Source organism: Mercenaria mercenaria, chromosome 19 (assembly GCF_021730395.1).
Source record: "Mercenaria mercenaria strain notata chromosome 19, MADL_Memer_1, whole genome shotgun sequence".
In the NCBI taxonomy this organism is placed as follows: Eukaryota; Metazoa; Mollusca; class Bivalvia; order Venerida; family Veneridae; genus Mercenaria; species Mercenaria mercenaria.
This window is the reverse complement of record NC_069379.1, coordinates 7,343,684-7,362,758: the sequence shown is the minus strand read 5'-3', so window position 1 is coordinate 7,362,758 and position 19,075 is coordinate 7,343,684. Positions and strand designations below refer to the sequence as shown.

At 34.4% G+C, this 19,075-nt stretch overlaps 1 protein-coding gene across 1 annotated transcript in view; it reads left to right on the top strand.

The window, feature by feature from the left end:
• Positions 1 to 40: 40 nt before the first annotated feature.
• The window catches only part of LOC123543482 (fibrillin-1-like), a 77,740-nt gene continuing 58,705 nt past the window's right edge, over positions 41 to 19,075 (top strand). The window contains exons 1-6 of the mRNA XM_053532100.1: positions 41 to 170; positions 468 to 586; positions 9,046 to 9,122; positions 10,735 to 10,934; positions 11,890 to 12,033; positions 15,621 to 15,755. Of these exons, the coding sequence (XP_053388075.1) occupies positions 125 to 170; positions 468 to 586; positions 9,046 to 9,122; positions 10,735 to 10,934; positions 11,890 to 12,033; positions 15,621 to 15,755 (721 nt within the window). The 5' untranslated portion in view covers positions 41 to 124. The remainder of the gene's footprint in view (positions 171 to 467; positions 587 to 9,045; positions 9,123 to 10,734; positions 10,935 to 11,889; positions 12,034 to 15,620; positions 15,756 to 19,075) is intronic.

The following is a 19,075-nucleotide window of genomic DNA, read 5'->3' as shown; positions in this document are numbered from 1 at the left end:
CTCTATTATTTATTTTCACAATGTAATATTTTTAGATATTGATGAATGCGCAGATCGAAATAAAGATAAATGTGAAAACACGGAAGGTTGTGTGAATACTGTCGGAGCGTATAAGTGTGTATGCATGCCTGGATATAGCCGAAAAAGCGAAAATGCATCTTGTGAAAAAGGTAAATTTATTATTCAATTATGTATGCATACATTGCGTTTAAATTACAGCATTGACAGGTACATTCAATTTATTAGTTTTATATATGAAACGTAATCACAGTTACAATCTTTTTGTCATAGATAAAAAGTGTGTGTTAAGACAGTAGGATTATCAAATATTTGCATTTAATACTCACTAAGAGATGAAAAGTCAGAAAAAAGGTTCAACTTGTACTGGACTGTTTAAGATCGATTTTAAAAAACAAACAACTTTGTCTTGAAATACAAAACTACACATTTTTACATGTTCATTGTAGTTGATGGTCCCAAATATGTTGGCTCAATGACATTTACTGTACTTGTCAAAGACATCGACATCAACAAAACCAACAAGGAAATAAACATGCAAGAAAATAGAGAAACATTTCGCGAAGTGGTAAAGTTCAGTTTGATTTCTTTTTTAATGTCAGGTCCAAAGGACTTTCATAAAGGACTAAAATATGGTTATAGAAAAATCTCCGTTGATCCAATTATAGTAGATTTACTGTTTAACTTGTGTTTCAGGTGTTCTGTGCTTCCTGGAAATGTATCCTGATCTTTTATCTTTTTGAGTACAGGCATAACGGCCGCCGATTATCAAGCAAATAAAACATAATGGTTGACCAGTTTATTGTTTCCAGAATTACAGAATTACGGGAACATTCGATTTTTGCAGTTTTTCTCATGAACTTTTATAAACGCTTTATTTTGTAAACGTTGATAAATATAGAACGATCACGTGTGCAGCAATTTAGTTTGATGGATCAATTTATATACTCGTTTACCGATTAAGGAAGTCAGAATTTTACTTTGCCATAATATTTAGGTAAGAGCCACTTTCACTGAATAGCACTACCTAAATAACGGACCAGTCCGTTATTAAAAGTACACAAACATTGCTAAACTATAGGTAGCTCACAGTTTTATGTCATTTAGAAGTAAAAACAAAACAATAACATAAAATCAAGTCAATACACTAAGTTTATGATTTAGTCAGCGATTCTCCGTTAACGGTTACGTACGGTGTTCCGTTTAGACAATTAATACTTAACCGCGATGCACGATGGTACGATGACGAAAACGCGATGGCGCGATGGCACGATGTTGAAACAACGATGGAACAATGGTGACAACGTGATTGCAAGATGATGAAATCGCGATGATGTGATGGTATGATGGTGCAAGGTCGATGTAATATCGTGTTTTCATCATTGTACCATCATGTGTTCACCATCGTACCATCGCGTATCACCATTGTACCAGCGCGGTTTCATCGACATTTCCCGATCGTATCAATGCATCTTTGCGATTTCACCATTGTGCCATTGCGTTTTTTACCATCGTACCATCGTTTTTTCATCATCGTGCTATCGCTCCATCGCCTTTTCACCATCGAACCATCGTTCATCGCGGTTTTGGTTTCAGTAAAAAGTCACGATTGTCTAAACGGAACACTGTAATTATACCTTTTCGTCGGAAGTTCAATCCCCATTTTTTTCAGTTTGCATTACATACTTTGTGTAAGTCTTTTTTCTCTGGTTTCTAATTTATTGTTTTGTTCTTATTTTTGTATAAAATTGGTAATATCTGTAAATCAATCAACCGGACAATGCTTTTATTAAAGTGACGTGTGAGATTGTTATAAAACTCGTATATTTTTAAAAATATCACAGGAAAGCTTAAAAACATTAATCATATCAAAGGTGGAGTGTTTTTAGACATAATTACGTGTCAATGGTGACATATAATTTAAGGAACATGTTAGAACTAGGTTTACTAACGTTTTGTCTCCATTGAATTGTATTGAAGAAAAAAATAAAGAACAAATTGTTTATCTAGGCCAACGAGAAATCACTGACTGCATCGTAAACAAACTACATGTACTGACTTCATTTTATGTTATTGTTTTCTTTGTTTTTATTTCAAAACGTCACTATAGTGTGCGATACCTATACGTCTGCACTCTGTTGATAATCACGTGATGTTTGCTGACGGGTATTCCGTTTTTTATAAACCTGGAGACTCTTATCAGAAATTGTAGACGAATGATTTTATCTTAAATGTATTAGGAAAACAACGATTTTCAACAGAGTATGACGAAGCATACATTGTAAGAACATCGACTTTGCAGCATATAGGCAACTATAGCAAAAGTTTTATTTTTTAAATCTGACACCACGATGTAATGGAGGTTATAAGACTGAAAATAGGTTCGAATTCTGCACTTTTTAGAAGAGTTTGGATCTTTCTCTGATACAATACTATTACCTGTAACGAAACATTTTAGATGTAGAACCCATCCTTTTATGGTAAATTATAAAGGTCAGGGTTATGTCCCTTGAAATCATTTATAGAAGACATTGGTAAACAACACCCACCATATATTTATTTATAAAATACAATGTCCCATCATTTTATGCGAAATGCATGTCGGAGGAAATTATTAATCAGTCTGCGTTCCTGAGCTAAGCGGATGGGGTAAAAGAAAGAAAGAAAGCAGCGGTTGTGATTGACACTCGCTGTAACTCGACGAAACCTCTCTTATATCATGAATACTGAACTTGTAGAAGTTATGATTTTTTAAATAGCGTCTATGGTATAAAATTTCAAAAATTAACTTTGACCCGTAAAACCAAATTCCGCCATCAAATTATGCGAACGTATGCGTGGAGCGGGTAATTAACCGGGCAAGCCCATGGCAACTTATCTTATGGCCAGATGTTACTAGGGTGGAGAAGTAAGAAACGAAATAGTAAAAATGTAAGACCTTGGGATGTGCGTGCGTGCGTGCGTGTGTGCGTACTTAGGGAGGGTTAGGGATGTGCATATATGAGAGTTACGGGCCTTTGATTTGTCAAATTATAGAAAATTTGGACAACACTTATAATTGTACATTAAATGTTTGATTTTTGAAAGAATGCTTTGGCCTAGGATCATGAAATTTGATACAGAAGTTGACTATAACCAGCCAATTTCTTCTATTGATTTTGATGTCAGTAGGACAAAAGTGAAGATCACAGTAACCCGGAACAATTAAACAGTTTCTGGACGATAACTTAGAAATGCTTGGACCCAGAATCACGAAATTTAGGAGACGTTTTGATCATGACCAGCAGGTGACCCTTATTGATTTTGAGGTTTGTTTGTCAAAGGTCAAGGTCACATTGATGAAGAATAAGTCTAAAGTTTCCGGATGATATCTGAAGAATGCTTAGGCCTATGATCATGAAAGTTGATAAGAAGATTGGAGATGACCAGCAGATGACCTCTGTCGATTTTGAGATCAGTAGGTCAAAGGTCAAGATCACAGTGATAACTTTAGAACTTTAGGCCTAAAGTCACGAAACTTTATAGGGTGGTTGATCATGACCAGCAGATGGATGACTCCTGTTAATTAGTTTACCGGTAGGCTGACAATGTCCGATAGATTTATCAGATTTTTGCCTTCAGCACCGTTATTTCAGTTTTCTTTTCTTCAGAAATATCCAACGGTTTGTCCTCAGGATCAAATGTGAATAAAGGGTTATCAATTCTATAAACATAGTTATTAGCCATAAGCTTGCCATCATTACAAAAGCTTTTAGATGTTCCCTTAATGTAAGCTTAACGTTAGCAGGACATGATTTTAATAAGATTTAGCCATTAAACAAAACAATATTATTCCCGTGACATTTTAAAATTCAAGGTAATCAAAGGTACAAAATCCACCTGTAGTATCCGCAAATGCAAAGTCTAAAATGTCTTATAAAAGAAAATTTCAAAACCTTTTTCTCTAAACATGCAAATATTGAGCTAAATTTAAAAACAAGTGTCAATGAGGATCTACAAAATGAGTTGTAAGGTGATTAGAGGGGATTTATGGGCCTTGCATTTATTCACATTTTCATTTTTATATTTCATCGTCACTATAACCGGTCACCGTGGCCCAGTGGTTAAGGCGTCTGTCTTGGGAACGGGAGGTCGAAGGGGGATGTTTGTTATAGGACTCGTTCCGAAAAGGCCGGTTCGTAAGCCGCGAGCTAGTTAAATGACCGATTTCTATCCACCTTGCGCCTGGCAAAGTGGTAAGAGTTGGGAAGTATGTATTTGGTACGCACAATAAAGGTGTCTCATAAACCAAATTGGCTGGCCCTTTCGAAAGGGGTGACACTATAATAAACAAAACCTTTACACTTATCTTTATGAAAAAAGACATGATATAATCTTGCGAAAAAATTTCAACTGATGTATACTTTTTTACTTAAAACTTGTCTTTTTGTATTCAGCCCGTTAAACAATTTCATTTCGTCGATGATAACATCTGAAACCCGTCTTGAATTTTTCTGCTATATACGTAATAATTTCAGCTGTCGTTTGTATGATCTATGGTGGCTAATTTAGGATGTTCCGTGATGTTGCATTGGCTTGCGCGCGGTATATTCAACACGTTTCTTTAGGTCGTCCTGGCACACACGCACACACGCCAACAAACCATAACAAAATTTTGAAAGTGTGTATGTTGTTTTGGTATGCGCGCCAACGGGACAAAGCGAAACAGATAAAGATACATAAAACGCGACAGAAAGAAACATTTAATTTCGTATTTAACAGAGGGCTCGGGAAACGGAAAATCTTTCATACATTTGATGGATTCTAACACTTTCACTGGAAGATAATAAGGCACAGGTATTGGCGAGAATGTGTTTCCTTTGAAGTGCAGAGAAAACGTCCGGTAAGAGGCCTAGTCTGGTTCTTCCAAGAAAAGGTTTTGTGTGTATCGGTGCTATATACCGGACACGTTTAAAGAACCAGACTGTCTATTCGCAAAGAGCTAGTTATCCGGATAAGCCTTATATAAAAGGGATTTTTCTCTCTCCGTTCTGGGAGCTTTTTCTCATTCTGTCCCTCTGGTCAGATCGTTCTTTGTCTGTACTAGTAGAGAGTGCTAGCGATTGATTTCGCGCACCGCTACGCTGCGTTTATGCTATGTAAAGTGTCTTTGAATATGTATATAATGAAAAGGGGGCTGTATAAATGTGATATAATTATAAGAATAGTCAAAGTAACTTATCAATTACTTATTAAAATTTCAAGCTAGATTGAAAAAAAAATGATAACATTTGTAAAGAAATACAGCCAATTAGACGTTCAAATGAATAATGAAATTGGAAACAAATGCCATAAATGCGACAAATGGCAAATAACGTTACGCTTTAATCGGCTCTCCGGGGGCATATCCAGCGAATTACTACCTTCGTACCGGTAAGATTTTTTTCTTAAAGGTTAGAATGTACTGAATGTCTCCGCTACTAGTTTCAATATCAAATGACAATGCATAGCATTTTCTTTACAGCATGTCCAGCCTTTCATTTCTTGCGAGAAAGCCCTTGTCTTGAAGATCTGTCTATAGACAATAAATAAATCAATAAATGAAAAATGTTTTTTCTCCATAATGGAATGGAACCATAGTCACGTGACTGAGATACATGATAAAACGATAACATGGCATGAAAATTGCATTTACTAGGTGGGAAAATAGCACTACATACTAACAATGACTACTATCGGTGTGACCACAGAGACGGAATCGGCAAATTACTACCTTCGTTTCTTATTTGAATACTTTTTTAAGAACTTCCGCTTTCTTGCATGATTTTAAGGTCTTTTTTCAATATTTACAAACCAATACGTGCATACTAGCAATGAATACAATTTGTCACGGTCCAGTGGTCTTTGTCATAAGCTTCTGAATATTGTATGAAAAATTGCAATGAAATTGTCAACTAAAAAGTTTCATATCAAACTACTTATGTCTACATTGATATGTTATCCACTTTTATGTCAATTATAGTTGGCACGGCTTCAACCTTGCTTTTTACATGATTTTGTACAAAATGGGTCAATGTGTACATGCTTTCATGCGGAATTGCTTAAATCAATAAAGTTCGACAAGCTCTAGAAATTTTGCAACAAACACCATATAAGTACACGTGGCGTGTCGGCATTTAAAAGACAAATATTTGTAAAAAAAAGTTTCATAAAAATCGGTCTATATTTTGTTAAATACTTTATGCAGCGATGAGTTCTACATTAGAATTGTAATATTATGATATAATACGCAAGAATCATACAAAACAGAACCTCTTCTAAAATATGCACACTTTTACGGCCTATAGCCTAAACTAATGTGTGGGTTAGTCGCTTTAACATTTATTCTAGCATAAAATTGCTGTCCTTGTCACTTTTCGGGAGTGTTTTAACTGGAAAGAAAACGTGGGTTAACATATAGGTTCTCGCGCTCACGTGCTGTTAAAACACCTTATATATGCGAGTTCCGTGGCAAAGCGTAAACGCATTACAGCCCGAAAATAAAAGATTCAAAAGGAAATGATGTCAACGTGAAAAAACAATGCAGACGTTTCTGTTCGTTTTATGAAAATTCAATGTTGCGGGATAATTTATTTTGTACGCGGTTTTTTTTGCTAGTATAGCGTAAACGCATGTTCATTTTGTGTTGTAACATCTTCAGAATCCCTAGCCTCGGGAAGCTTTGGTACCCTCGCCCTTCCAGGCTCGGGCACCAATCCAGTCCGTCGGGATTCCGCAGATGTTATAACATGGAAAAAAACATGCGTTATCTCTACAAGGTATTACGATTGCTTTTTATTTACTAGGACTTTAATTACTGTAAACGTGACAGGTGATTCATGTTATTTCAACCATGCAGTGAAACCCGATCTGGCAACTCTGTGCTCGATAACTCTTGTGCGGTTACTGAAAAGTATCGATTCACGCATTGATTATATACTGTGTATGTAAAATTCCATTAAAAAATCAATATATTGACAGTTGCTCTTCGTACCTTTTAGTATATTTCTCGATTCAAAATAAGTTATTACACGAAATATAAACATAGCGTTACGCTACAAAGGTTGAAACTAAACCATAGCTTTGTTTTGTAGGGATAATAAACAATTCTTGTGTATTAACGTCTGCGAAAGCTCACGGGAATGTTCATTCCACAAATATATCCCAAGGGCTGCTGTAGCCGTTAATACACGACACAAACGTACATTGTCTCTATTCTTGCATAAAAGAAACATTAAACGAAGATTAAATGTATTGTTCTTATATGTGATGACTTTCCAATTCCGGTACATTTTTAATTATTATATATTCTGTTGTTCTTGGAAACAGTAAATATGTTTTAAATATCCATAACCAGGACAAAGAAATCAACAACACTACCAAAAATACATACTGAAGGTTTTTAAGCGTTTTTTTATCTCTCGTTATTGCAAACAGGACATTACCATTAATTTGTAATATTACTTAAACATTTGGTAAACCTGAGCATACTTCCAGGAATAAATATTTTTATTACATTTCATTCATTTTGAGTACGAATATATTTCGAGTACGGATGAGTAAGAAAATAGTGACACACTGTCAATCTTTTTATGTAAAGTCCTCGAGAAATTAAATGAAAACATACCGACTGATACTCACCAAAATCATTAATATGTTTCCCAAAAACAAATAATCGCACAGATTTTGCGCGATTTATCTATAAATATTGAATCGACGCCGATTTTTGAAAGGGGAGTAAACAAACAAAGAGTATGACATTGTTGGGGGGCTTATACAGCGCAATATGTTATTTGGATTGGATTGTATCTGTTATGCTACAAGAAGGGGTTATTATGAAAGAAACAAGACACAGATACCAGATGTCAATCTGCGCAGAAATACATATATGTCCCTTGGAAAGCATTTCAAAAATAAAAATCATGTGTTAAGAGCACGTGAATTGCCTTGTTTGCACACGATTTTTCTTCCGTTAATACATGAGCGGCTCGAGTGGAAAGATTAGTTTTAATGCAAGAATTATAGGCTGATAACTACCAAAACAAATGGGAGTCCATATATAAATAGTTCTAACCTGTTGTCCTTTCCAAGTGCCTTTTCTCAACAGCAACGTGTTTACTTTTACTCTAACGCGTTTCAGTATGTATCACTTTACATTTTATCGAAATCGGCATGTTCCTATCGCTAGGTAAAAATGGCGGCGTAAGAATTTAAAGTCTCTAAAAGAGAAACTGAAAGAAGCGAAAAGTAGTAAATTCATTGGGTTGTAGTTAATGATTTGTAGTTTCCTTATATAAAAGTTTATACCGCCTTTTCTTTTTGGTTGTTTTAAAATAGCGATATAGTTCTTCATGGGAATGTAAGTCTCTGAAAATCTGATATGCTAGAAAATGTCTAAAACCCGTTATGAAGTAAGTGGATTTTATATGAAATAAAGAACAGACGGATTTAGTCGTGTTCAGCCAAGAATGTGTGTAATTGAAACGTCATGATATCACATCTGTTTTTCGACGTTTAAATACGCTACGATAAGAAAAAGTGCTACAAAACTGCTTTCTTTCATTATATTAAAATACTGTATGCAGGAAAAAAAGTCTACCGCTGGTTGTACATGATTATACCAATATCCGACTCTCTGGTAAATGTTTTGCGGGTAACTGTTTTGGTAGTAGCCCTGGGTTCGAGCCGCAATCGGGGCTTTGAATTCTTCATGTGAGGAAGCCATCCAGCTGACTTACGGAAGGTCGTTGGTTCTACCCAGGTGCCCGCTTGTAATGAAATAATGTACGGAGGGCACCTGGGGTCTTCATCCACCATCAAGCTGGAAAGTCGACATTTGACCTATAATTGTGTCGGTGCGGCGTTAAAGCCAACAAAATAAATAAATAAATGTTTAGGTGGTAACTCGACAGATCTGCACTTACAACTAGTGACTTAGTATTGTAGTAGTAAAATGCGGTAACATTTTTGATATTCAAACAATTCATCAATTGTACATCTATTTTCTAGCTTGATGCTGGATTCAAAGGAGCTACAGGTTATCAAAGCGTTGAAGTGATTAAACTTTCAGTCACTTTGGATAAAAGGTAACGTAAACCGCAACGTCACAAGTTAACGAAAGAAAATTACATAATGTCTTTAGATTAAAAATACATAATTATACATGTATATACATTTTTAGAAAATATAATATTTTAATCTCTAAATGGATAAAGAAAAACCTACCGTGGTAATTGTGATAACAGAAAGATATAGGTCATTAAAGAGATTAAATAATATAAGTAGTATCGTGTTTTGTAAAATGCTTACCACGTTTTATATTTCCTGCTTGAGAGAATTCTTCACGATACTAGAATGTTATTACTTGTCTTAAAACTCATTTTATGCTTTTATTTTGCGGTGTTAGGAGATTATATCCCCTTACCATACAAACAAATTGAAACAAATATATTTTCGAAAATATCATATGTTTCATAGTTTATGTAAAATAATATTTAAGAGCCCAGTTTGACCTGTTGCTCTATACATCTGCTCCGATGCAAAATGTAAGATGGGTGTACAGTTTCGTCTTGAAACCAGCAACAATACACCTCGTGCAAACTGGTTTGATTTCACGTCGTGATTTATGCATTAGTGTTTTAAATATGATACGAAGAACTTTATAAAGTTTGAAAGAGAAAATTGAAAATCTCACAACCGAACATGTTTCACTTAAGGTATTGGACCCCTAATAGCAATGTTTAAAAAATGGCATTTGCTTGATATATTCTTAAAGTTGACCATGTTTTACACTGTGTTGCAAATTTTAAACAACTTTTACCGTGCCGTTTTTTGTAAATTTTGTATAATTTATGGTATTTCCTCACGCTCAAGAAGAGACAAAATTAAATGAGATAGCCACTATCTAAAACGTTTGCAGAAAATTCATTACAGCATTTAATTTGACAAAAGAAACATCAAACTATTGTTAAACAATTATAAAACACAAAAACTATATTATAAAACTGTAAAAATCATTTCAAGGGTGCCTCAAGTAAACAGATTTAATGAGACAGAATTCTAACTCCAACATCGAAAAGTCAAGGTCGAAATCTGTAGGTCTGTTTTGAATTGTGCTCATTTCATTTAAGATAACATTGGGGCAATAGTAAAACCTACCTGCATTTCTTCCACAATATGTAATCTAAAGAATGAAGGCAAAATAGAGAACTTTTACCGCACGTAACTAAGTATTTTTAAAAATGTCCAACTCTACCGCTGCTGATTCAGAGGTAAATTCACATTAAACAGAAAAAATCGCTTATAAAATGAAAATTTTCCACTTTTGTACAAAACATGCATAATTAGTCTTAAAGGAAGTAAAAACTTACTAGAAAAAGGAAAACATTGAAAAAAAATTTGGTCCCAGTGGGGTTTGAACCTACCCCTCCTCCCCCCCCCCCCCCCCCCCCCCCCCCCCCCCCCCCCCCAACTGAAAATTGCAGTCAAAGTAGGTTTATGGTAGGAATTGAATACTTTTCACAAAGGAGATACTCTATTACGAGCCCAATACCTTAAGTTTTATAACAATTTCCTTAATTGCAAATTGCATTTTGTATAAGCTCATCTGAAATTTGAGATTATTGCATTTGATTTATATGTACCGGTATTTTAGACAAACATGGTGACTAATCATGATTTTATTTATTTATATTCTAGCACTTACCGTGTAAGGAGAGACGACGCTTATAAGTTACTAGCAGATTACATTGTCCACTGGGAAAAACACTTAGACAGTGACGCTTTAACTACATCTTTATCAAAATCATACCAAAATTACACACGATACAATAAAAAAAATATAGATATCGGCACGATTCAAATACAAACGCTCGGAGCAGCACCTTACATCAACAATTGTAAGTTTGTTATTGTTTTCATTGATATTCCCCAATTTTTTTATCAAGATGACTGAGTCATTATAGAGATAAACCTTTTGAATACCCATGCGCCATGCTAATTGGTAATACATTATTAGAAAATATCTATGCTAAATGCCAAATATGCAATGTAAATACTACATGAAATATACCATCAATCTTATTTGACTACACTAATTTCAGAATAATCAATATGGAGGGTAAAACATACTTTAATTAGAGAAGTAAGCAGTCTGGTAATTGCTAATTGTCAGATTTACTTTAGTTAAAGAACTATATAGTCTGGTAATATGTAATTGTCGAATTTGCTGTTGTAACATGTGAAAAAGTCTTATTCAAACCTATGGTGTTTAGCCACATATAGGTTATGATTGATGACAGCGCTAAGTAGGAAATCGTACATGTTTAATTTGCAATAGTCAGCAGTGTACATGTTTGTGATAATAAAGAGTTCTAATCGTCAGAATTCGTATTATGCATGTCAGATATCACATCATGTTGCATTTTACATAAAGTTAGTATGATTCAGCAATTCTTAGTAACATATTCTAAATTTCTGTCCAGTTCAAAATCATAATATCACAAACTGCAAATAGCACTTCTTTGTTGTGACGCATATGAATTGTCATTTATAAACTAAAAGCAATACAAGAATAATGGTTGAAATTTATTAGAAATAACGCGCAATTTGAAATCACTTACAAAAGTTTGATATGCAGAATTTATTCATGTGTTTTGAGATTCCAGCTTTGCGATTGATCAGATAATTTTGAATGGGCGAATATAATGTCTTTGAATGATCTATACACCCCTTCATTATTCATAAAAAAATTACATTATCTCTACAAATATGACGGAGTGCATTGTTTTAAGGAGGTATGTGTTGGTTTACTTGACGATATTCTTGACATCTGCATTTATTTCAAAATTTCAGTGAATGAAAGCGGACTTTGTTCTGTGCCTGATGAAACTAACTGCGATTTGAAATCTACAGAATGCAGCGATATTGATGGTAACTTTAAATGTCTCTGTAAAGATGGATACACTCCCAATACGTTCAGCAAGACGTTTTGCGACGGTTAGTTTGCTACGGCCTCAAGTTTTGTTTGTATTTATGCATTTCTTAACAATTTTATTGGTAACCTTGTGTTCAGGAAAGTTATTGTGATCTCCCTTTGTACGCTCATCGTCCTTCAAATTTTGTTTTCTCCTGCTATACACTTTATCACTACATGCTTTATCACTACATACTAGGCATGTTCATTGGATGGACACCTTTATATGATGTTTAAAAGAAGTGATTCGCCAGCAGAAATGTGTAGACTCTTTTACCTGCATGTGTACAGAATATATATCCGGCAACATTTTACCGACGTGGTTCGGGGCCTTTACAACACACTCGAATTGATATGTTCTAACCTTAACCAGCAGGCCCACTTTCAAAGGCATTTCCGTATAATTCGCAAGCACATATCGTGATTTGTCTAGAAACTGTTGTCAGAACCTCGGACATTCTTGCTCAGATGTGTAATCATAATAAAATCCTTGAAGCGGGTTCTGCTTCAATCTACTTGCCATAAAGACAGTATCAGTGTGCAGGTAATGACCTCTAATCTGTGTTTGTCTCTTCTATTTACGCAAAAGTTGATCTAGGGATAATGTAAAAGTGTCCGTCGTGCATCAGTTTAACGTAGTATCCTTATTGAAATCGTATCAACATTGGCACTCTTCCAGTCGTGATTACACGAGTGAATATAATATTCTGTCGATGTATTGTTTTAAATATATAAACCGTCAAACTTCACTGATGGCAAAATTTCGCAAAGCAGAGCTTTCTTCATAAACAGAAACAAACAGCCAAAATTTATTCTCATTTGAAAACAAAATAGTTAGAAGAAATAATAATTATGTGGAATTACGTCTTTATACTATGAAAGCTATAGTGACATTCCCGAGGTTAAGTTCACTATAGTGTGATAAAGCTTGGATATTTATCTTTGTTGTTTGTTATTGCTTGTTGACAAAAATATCACTATCTGACAACAGTACGTCAGTGACGTAAGACAGTCATCGTTAACATGCTTTCTCGATAGGTAAGCCATAAATGTCTATGACATCAAAGCATGTTGCAAATAGATCAAGTTTCTTTGGTAGGAAGTTTTGTTGCTTGCTCACCTGTCACGTAGTGACAAGTTGAGCTTTTTGTGACCGCACTTTGTCCGTCGTCCGTCCGCAATTTCTTGTGAACACAAGAGAGACCACATATTACTATCGGTTTTAATCAAACTTGTACACAACTTGGCATAATATCTCGGTTTCTTTCGAAAACTGGTCAAATCCATGATTTCCAGTGTCATTGCTCATAAAAGGTCCAGAATTTGTTGTTTGGATTTTGCAGCCATATAATAACTGCATTTATGGTTTGATTTGATACAAACTTCAAAATAATTTTAACATCAATAGATCTTGAATTCCTTAATGAATCCGTCAGATCCAATCATAGCTTCCGGAATGACGGTCCCTGATTGACTCCAGAAAAGAGGTAAATTTGTCAATTTTTAACATTGTGAACGGCATAGAAGTGACATTTTACAATCGATTTTAACCTAACTTACACACAATCTTAGTCAAAATAAGATCTCGGCACTTTTTTAATCCGGCTAGATTCCTCATGGGTTTTAAAATAACTGTCCTGATAGTCACAAATTCAATTTTGGCCTTTTCAACCAGATAGAAGTTCCATTTATGCTTTGATTCGAAACAAACTTGCACAGAGGGTTTACCTTGGCGATCTTAAGGCCAAGTTTGAAACTCAGGAGCCATGTGGGGTCAAAAACTAGATGACCGGGTCCACTCACTGGAAAAGCTTTTATCTTTGTGAAACTTGGTCAGAAAGTTTATCTAGATGATTACAATGCCAAGTTCAAACCTGGATATAGAGAATAACAGGTTACTGTCTTTTGAGAAAGGCTTTTACAGACGAGGCTAGATATGGTCCTTCCGGACCATATCTAGCTGAGTCTGAGAAATCCCTTTCTCAAAAGACAGTAACCTGTTATTCTATTTATCATGCCATAATTTAGTAACTTTTATCCTACCATTATGCCAAATAAAGTACAAAAATAGGGGAGGACCAAATTTAGCTGTTTTGCCGGACTTCTTTTTTATTTTTTTTTGTTCAAAAATGACGCCACCTTGTTTTTCAAAATAACTGCTACAAGACATTTACGCCAATATTTTTATAAACGCGCTCTTAATAGGTACATAAGACCATGTCAATAATTATAGCGTATTCCTACCATATTTGCAATTACCACAAAAATGTTTTTATAACGGAAACGCTCGTAGAAACGGAAAATGACTCATGCAAAGCGTTTGTTCAGGATTTTAGCTCTCTGCATTTACATCATGGAATATTGCATCTGGAATGAACTTCCATGGAATAAAATCGTCGGTAGATGAAACGGTACTGCCTATTTTTTTTCTCCCAAGCGGTGTTATGGCGTGTGTATTTAATTCACTTCAAACTTTTGCTTGGTGAGAATGGGTGTCCGTCTAGCAACTGAATTTCGGATAAAATTTAACTTTGGAACACATTGAAGTTATTCTTTCGTGTTCAGCAAAACAGAGATGTGGTTACAAAACACAAGGTTAGAATTTTTGTTTCTTCCGCCTTTTTTATATTTTTGGATTTTAAAGACCTACTTCAGTGTCGTATGAGGGCGTAATAATTTTTAAATGCAAAATGGACACAATCTGATGTCCTTGGATTTAATCATTGGTTTAAACAGTGCAAAGTGTTCTCAAGTCACTGACCTGAGAAAGCCTGCTATAGTAATGGCATGATAAATTATAAGGGTCAAAACTAGGTTACCCTTTAAATCATTGGAAAAGCTTGTCAACACTCTTTCAGCCACAAAAAAAGCCTGGTGACCCTACACCCTACTTTTATGAAAAATCGTCAGAATGTTTATCTTGATGATTTCTAGACCTAGCTTGAAATTGGGTTATGAAGAGTTAAAAACTATGTCAACGGCTCAGATTAAAGGAAAAGCTTGTTAACAATCTAGAGGCGATATTTCTGACCCTGAAACATGGTAAGAATGTTTATCTTGACGATTCGTAGGCCAGGTTCGAAGCTAAGTCATGTAGAGTCAAAATCTAAGTCACCACCGAAATCAAAGGAAAGCTTGTTAACAGTCTAGATGCCACAATTATGACCCTATCTTCGTGAATCTTTATCAGAATGTTTATCTTTATGAATTCAATGCTGAGAGTAACCTGGATCATATAGGGTCAAAGCTAAGTCTAATGAATAGTTCCTAAAAGTTTAATGCTTCATAGTTATGTGTTTGCACCATTTTTTTTCTAATTTCCGCCCAACTATTCTAAACACTACTAAAACGATAATAAAAATCATCAAATATAATTTCATGAAGCATTATATGCCACGTTAAACTTTATGCGAAATATCTATATTACCGCTGTGTAACGTCAATTGTAAGTCTTGAATTCCTGGCTGAAATATTCAACGGGAAAAAAGCAGAAACTAGGCAACAATGGATAAATTGCATGTGTCAGTCAGTGTTAATTAGGTATAAAGGCAGGAGATGGTTTAACATTTACAGTTCTCCTTAAAAATAAAAGCATCTTTTTTTTTTTCAGACATAAATGAATGCACTGACACATCATTATGTTCCGGTCGTGGGACGTGTAAAAATATCTTTGGTGGATACGACTGTGACTGTGATTTGGGATATGTTCAAAATAAAATGGATCCGTTTGATGTCACATGTGAAGGTAAACAAGATTCTATTCTACTTTTTGAAGTAAAATGTCTCCAAAACAACCACTACAATATCACATTTTATCGAAAATTATAGATGATCATATATATATATATGTAGGTGTAAGTTTTAATTTGATCTTCCGTTAAAACAAATCAACATCACCTGAAAGGTAGATAAAATGCTTACCTATGCTCATGTTAACACAGACATTTGTATAAAAACAACTCGATTCGCGAGAAAAGGAAAACAATTCAGTTTTACTAAAGAAAGACAACGAAATAGCCTATTCGTATCCCAACATACAATGTCTGAATTTCTTTTGGAACAACGTGAAGTGTGCATCCACACAACGGGTAATCCATGGATGGATATAGGGCTGTCTCGAAAAGATGACACAATTCTGAGTTTTTCTTTCGGAAGTTTATACGTTTTGAAATTATGAAGTGTGCAAAATCTTGTTTAAATGTGTTCATCAGCATAACAATTGTAGCCAAAAGCAATGCAAAAATATCTGGAGTGTAACAAAAAAGTATGACATTTTTTAAAAGATAGATTTTTCAAAAATATAAAATGTTCACTTAGTTGATGAAAAACAGATTTAAACAGAATGTTAAACATGTATCATAGTGATATTCTTAAACGGATCCGACCTATTTATTTAGATCACAATACAAATAAGAAAAGCTCCCAAATATTATCAGGAGTGTAATATTTTACTAATTTTATGTCACTGTATTATATGGCAGAGATATAAACACCACCATGTATATTTCCTGAAAGTTTCATTCCGAGCCTGCAACATTTTCATCTTTGTCGTGTAAGGCGACCTGTGCCTTTTCTATTATAGTGAGTAGGCTATAGGAAAAAGATGTTTCCTTTTGTGAAGAAATCACCAATCTTTGTATGTAACTAATTTGAAGTATGTTGAATCCAAAAAAGGAGGAATTAGCTCAAAATGAGGCCCCAAAAAGGGGCCTATATTTTATTTATTTTAATCATATTTGTATGACAGGTTAACCTTTGTACGGTTTGAACCAACGACCTTCCTATTGATCTGACAGCACCTTTACCACTAGATGGTCCCTCTCACTGAACCACTCCACAGAGCAGCGATTTCCTGCAGACACCCCAAGAACGCAAACAGTTACATAAATAATAAAATATGTTTAAGATGAAAATATGATACAGAAATAAAGAAAGTCATACCAAATAGAGTTAGATGTACATGTGTATATTTTTTAAGGTAAAGATTAATCAATTAGTTTATAAACAATGTCTCCTTAAAATATACTGAGCTACAGTTATCTTGCATATAAGGCCTTTTGACAAATAACGAAATAGTGTATTTTCTGTCTTAGGTTCCAAATCGGCCCATATAATAATATCATATATCTGATAAACTTACAAAAGTTGAAAGAAAAGTTACGATCAGGTTACCCTAAACAAACAACTTTTAATTTTCTGCGCAACAACCCTTTCAATATTTAACTAAATGTGTAATTTGCCAATATTTCACTCTCTAGCACACATGTCTTCAAAATGTCTAAGTACACAGGACTGGCTTGATGCATTTATATCTGACGTTGTATGTATTCTTGTAGTTACCTTCAACTTATAGCAGCTAATTATGAAGCATATTGCATATTTAAAGCCAAGTACCAGTTCTCTTGAGCATATCCAGTTGACAGGATTAGCAATGTCAATGTATGCTACAAATTCCTGTCCACAACCTGCTTGATACAATGGTATTTGCTACATACGTGAACATCTCTCAGAGGTTTGCTTTCAATACGTCTAATTGCTTAAGAAAATATATTCTCTGGCTTCATTTTGATATTTCTTTGCATGATAGAACAACCTATCCCTTCAGTTGTCATGTGCGCTTCTTGAATCTTTTAAAACGGCATAACAATAAGTAAAGATACCCTATGCCTTATCACAACAAGATAATGCATTGTCAAGAATATTAGCTTTAAGTCTGACGTTCTTGGATGTGTCTTTTCCTGTTGGATTTTTGTCCTTGTTTTCATGCCAAAAAGACGTCTTGCTACGGAATTAGTCAGCATGTACAATGTACCAGAACTGTTTGGAACAGCCAAGCCAAATGAAGCTACAGCTTACAACTAGCAAACTGTTTTACTATAGAAAATACCAGTGTGTATCAGTGTTGGTTGCTCGTAAGATTATCCCCTTGTGGTTTTGTTTCTATGCATCTGCGGCAAACAATTGTGTACCATGTCGCACGCATACCAGTTAGTGCACCACATGTTGTGACTTCAAACTTTTGGAACTTCACATGGTCATGTTATAAACAAAGGTATTAAGCTGTAAGTCAGTAAATGGTGCCAGATACCATTCTATTTCTAAAAGGAAATAGACAACATGAAAACATCTAAATTACCTGATGTTCACATTTCTAATATTTATATACGAAGCCATGTTTTGGGAGAGACATTAAGGTATTAAACATACAAAACAGCTGGCCTTCTTTTTTCTAGATAAAATTGACAAATTTCAAATGGCTACAGCACAGAGCAGGACCCGTTCTAAATGTATGCTAGCTTACTTTTTTAACATTTTCTTAAAGGATATTGCCAGTGCTGAAAAACAAACATCAAAAGAAAATTGGGGCTCAAGTACTTCAGTCAAACGAACTTACTACTGTTTCATTAAAATGCCTCTATATTTTATATAAATCTATTGCCCTAATAAAACCAGATATATAAGTTACCTCATGGACCTAAAGATGTGAATATTTTTATTTATTTATTTTTTTTTTTTTTTTTTTGGATATTTTGTATATAAGATCCATGAATTCTGTTTCTTTACTTATGTTAAATTCAGTAATATGATATTTTAACGAATGAAATAAATTAATTTGCCCTTAAAATGTGATTTTTAACAATTTCCCTTGAATACCTCGTATTATTTTTCCTGAGTCACGTATATTGAATGCGTATAAAATCTAACAGAATAAATTTTGTTTTAAGGATTATAATTGGTTAAGGTAATGAATTAACATTTTTGAAACTGTTCTAGATATATTTAATTGAAATAAATAAAAGGTAGTTGGGCCTCATGTTTTGGTCTATTCAGGCCAACAAATCATATATGTAGTCCATTTCTGATCCAGTATACTTTATAATACTTAAATGCAAACTTTCATGCTTTCTTCATAAGAAACATCTTTTCACTCGCATTTTTGAAATTAAACATACAGTAAAATCTGATTACCTCCCTTTAGCATGTATTTTGAAAAATAAGAGTATTTTGTAGTAAACTTTGTATATTTGTCAATACCAAATGGTTTTTTGTCTATGCCAGGGATAT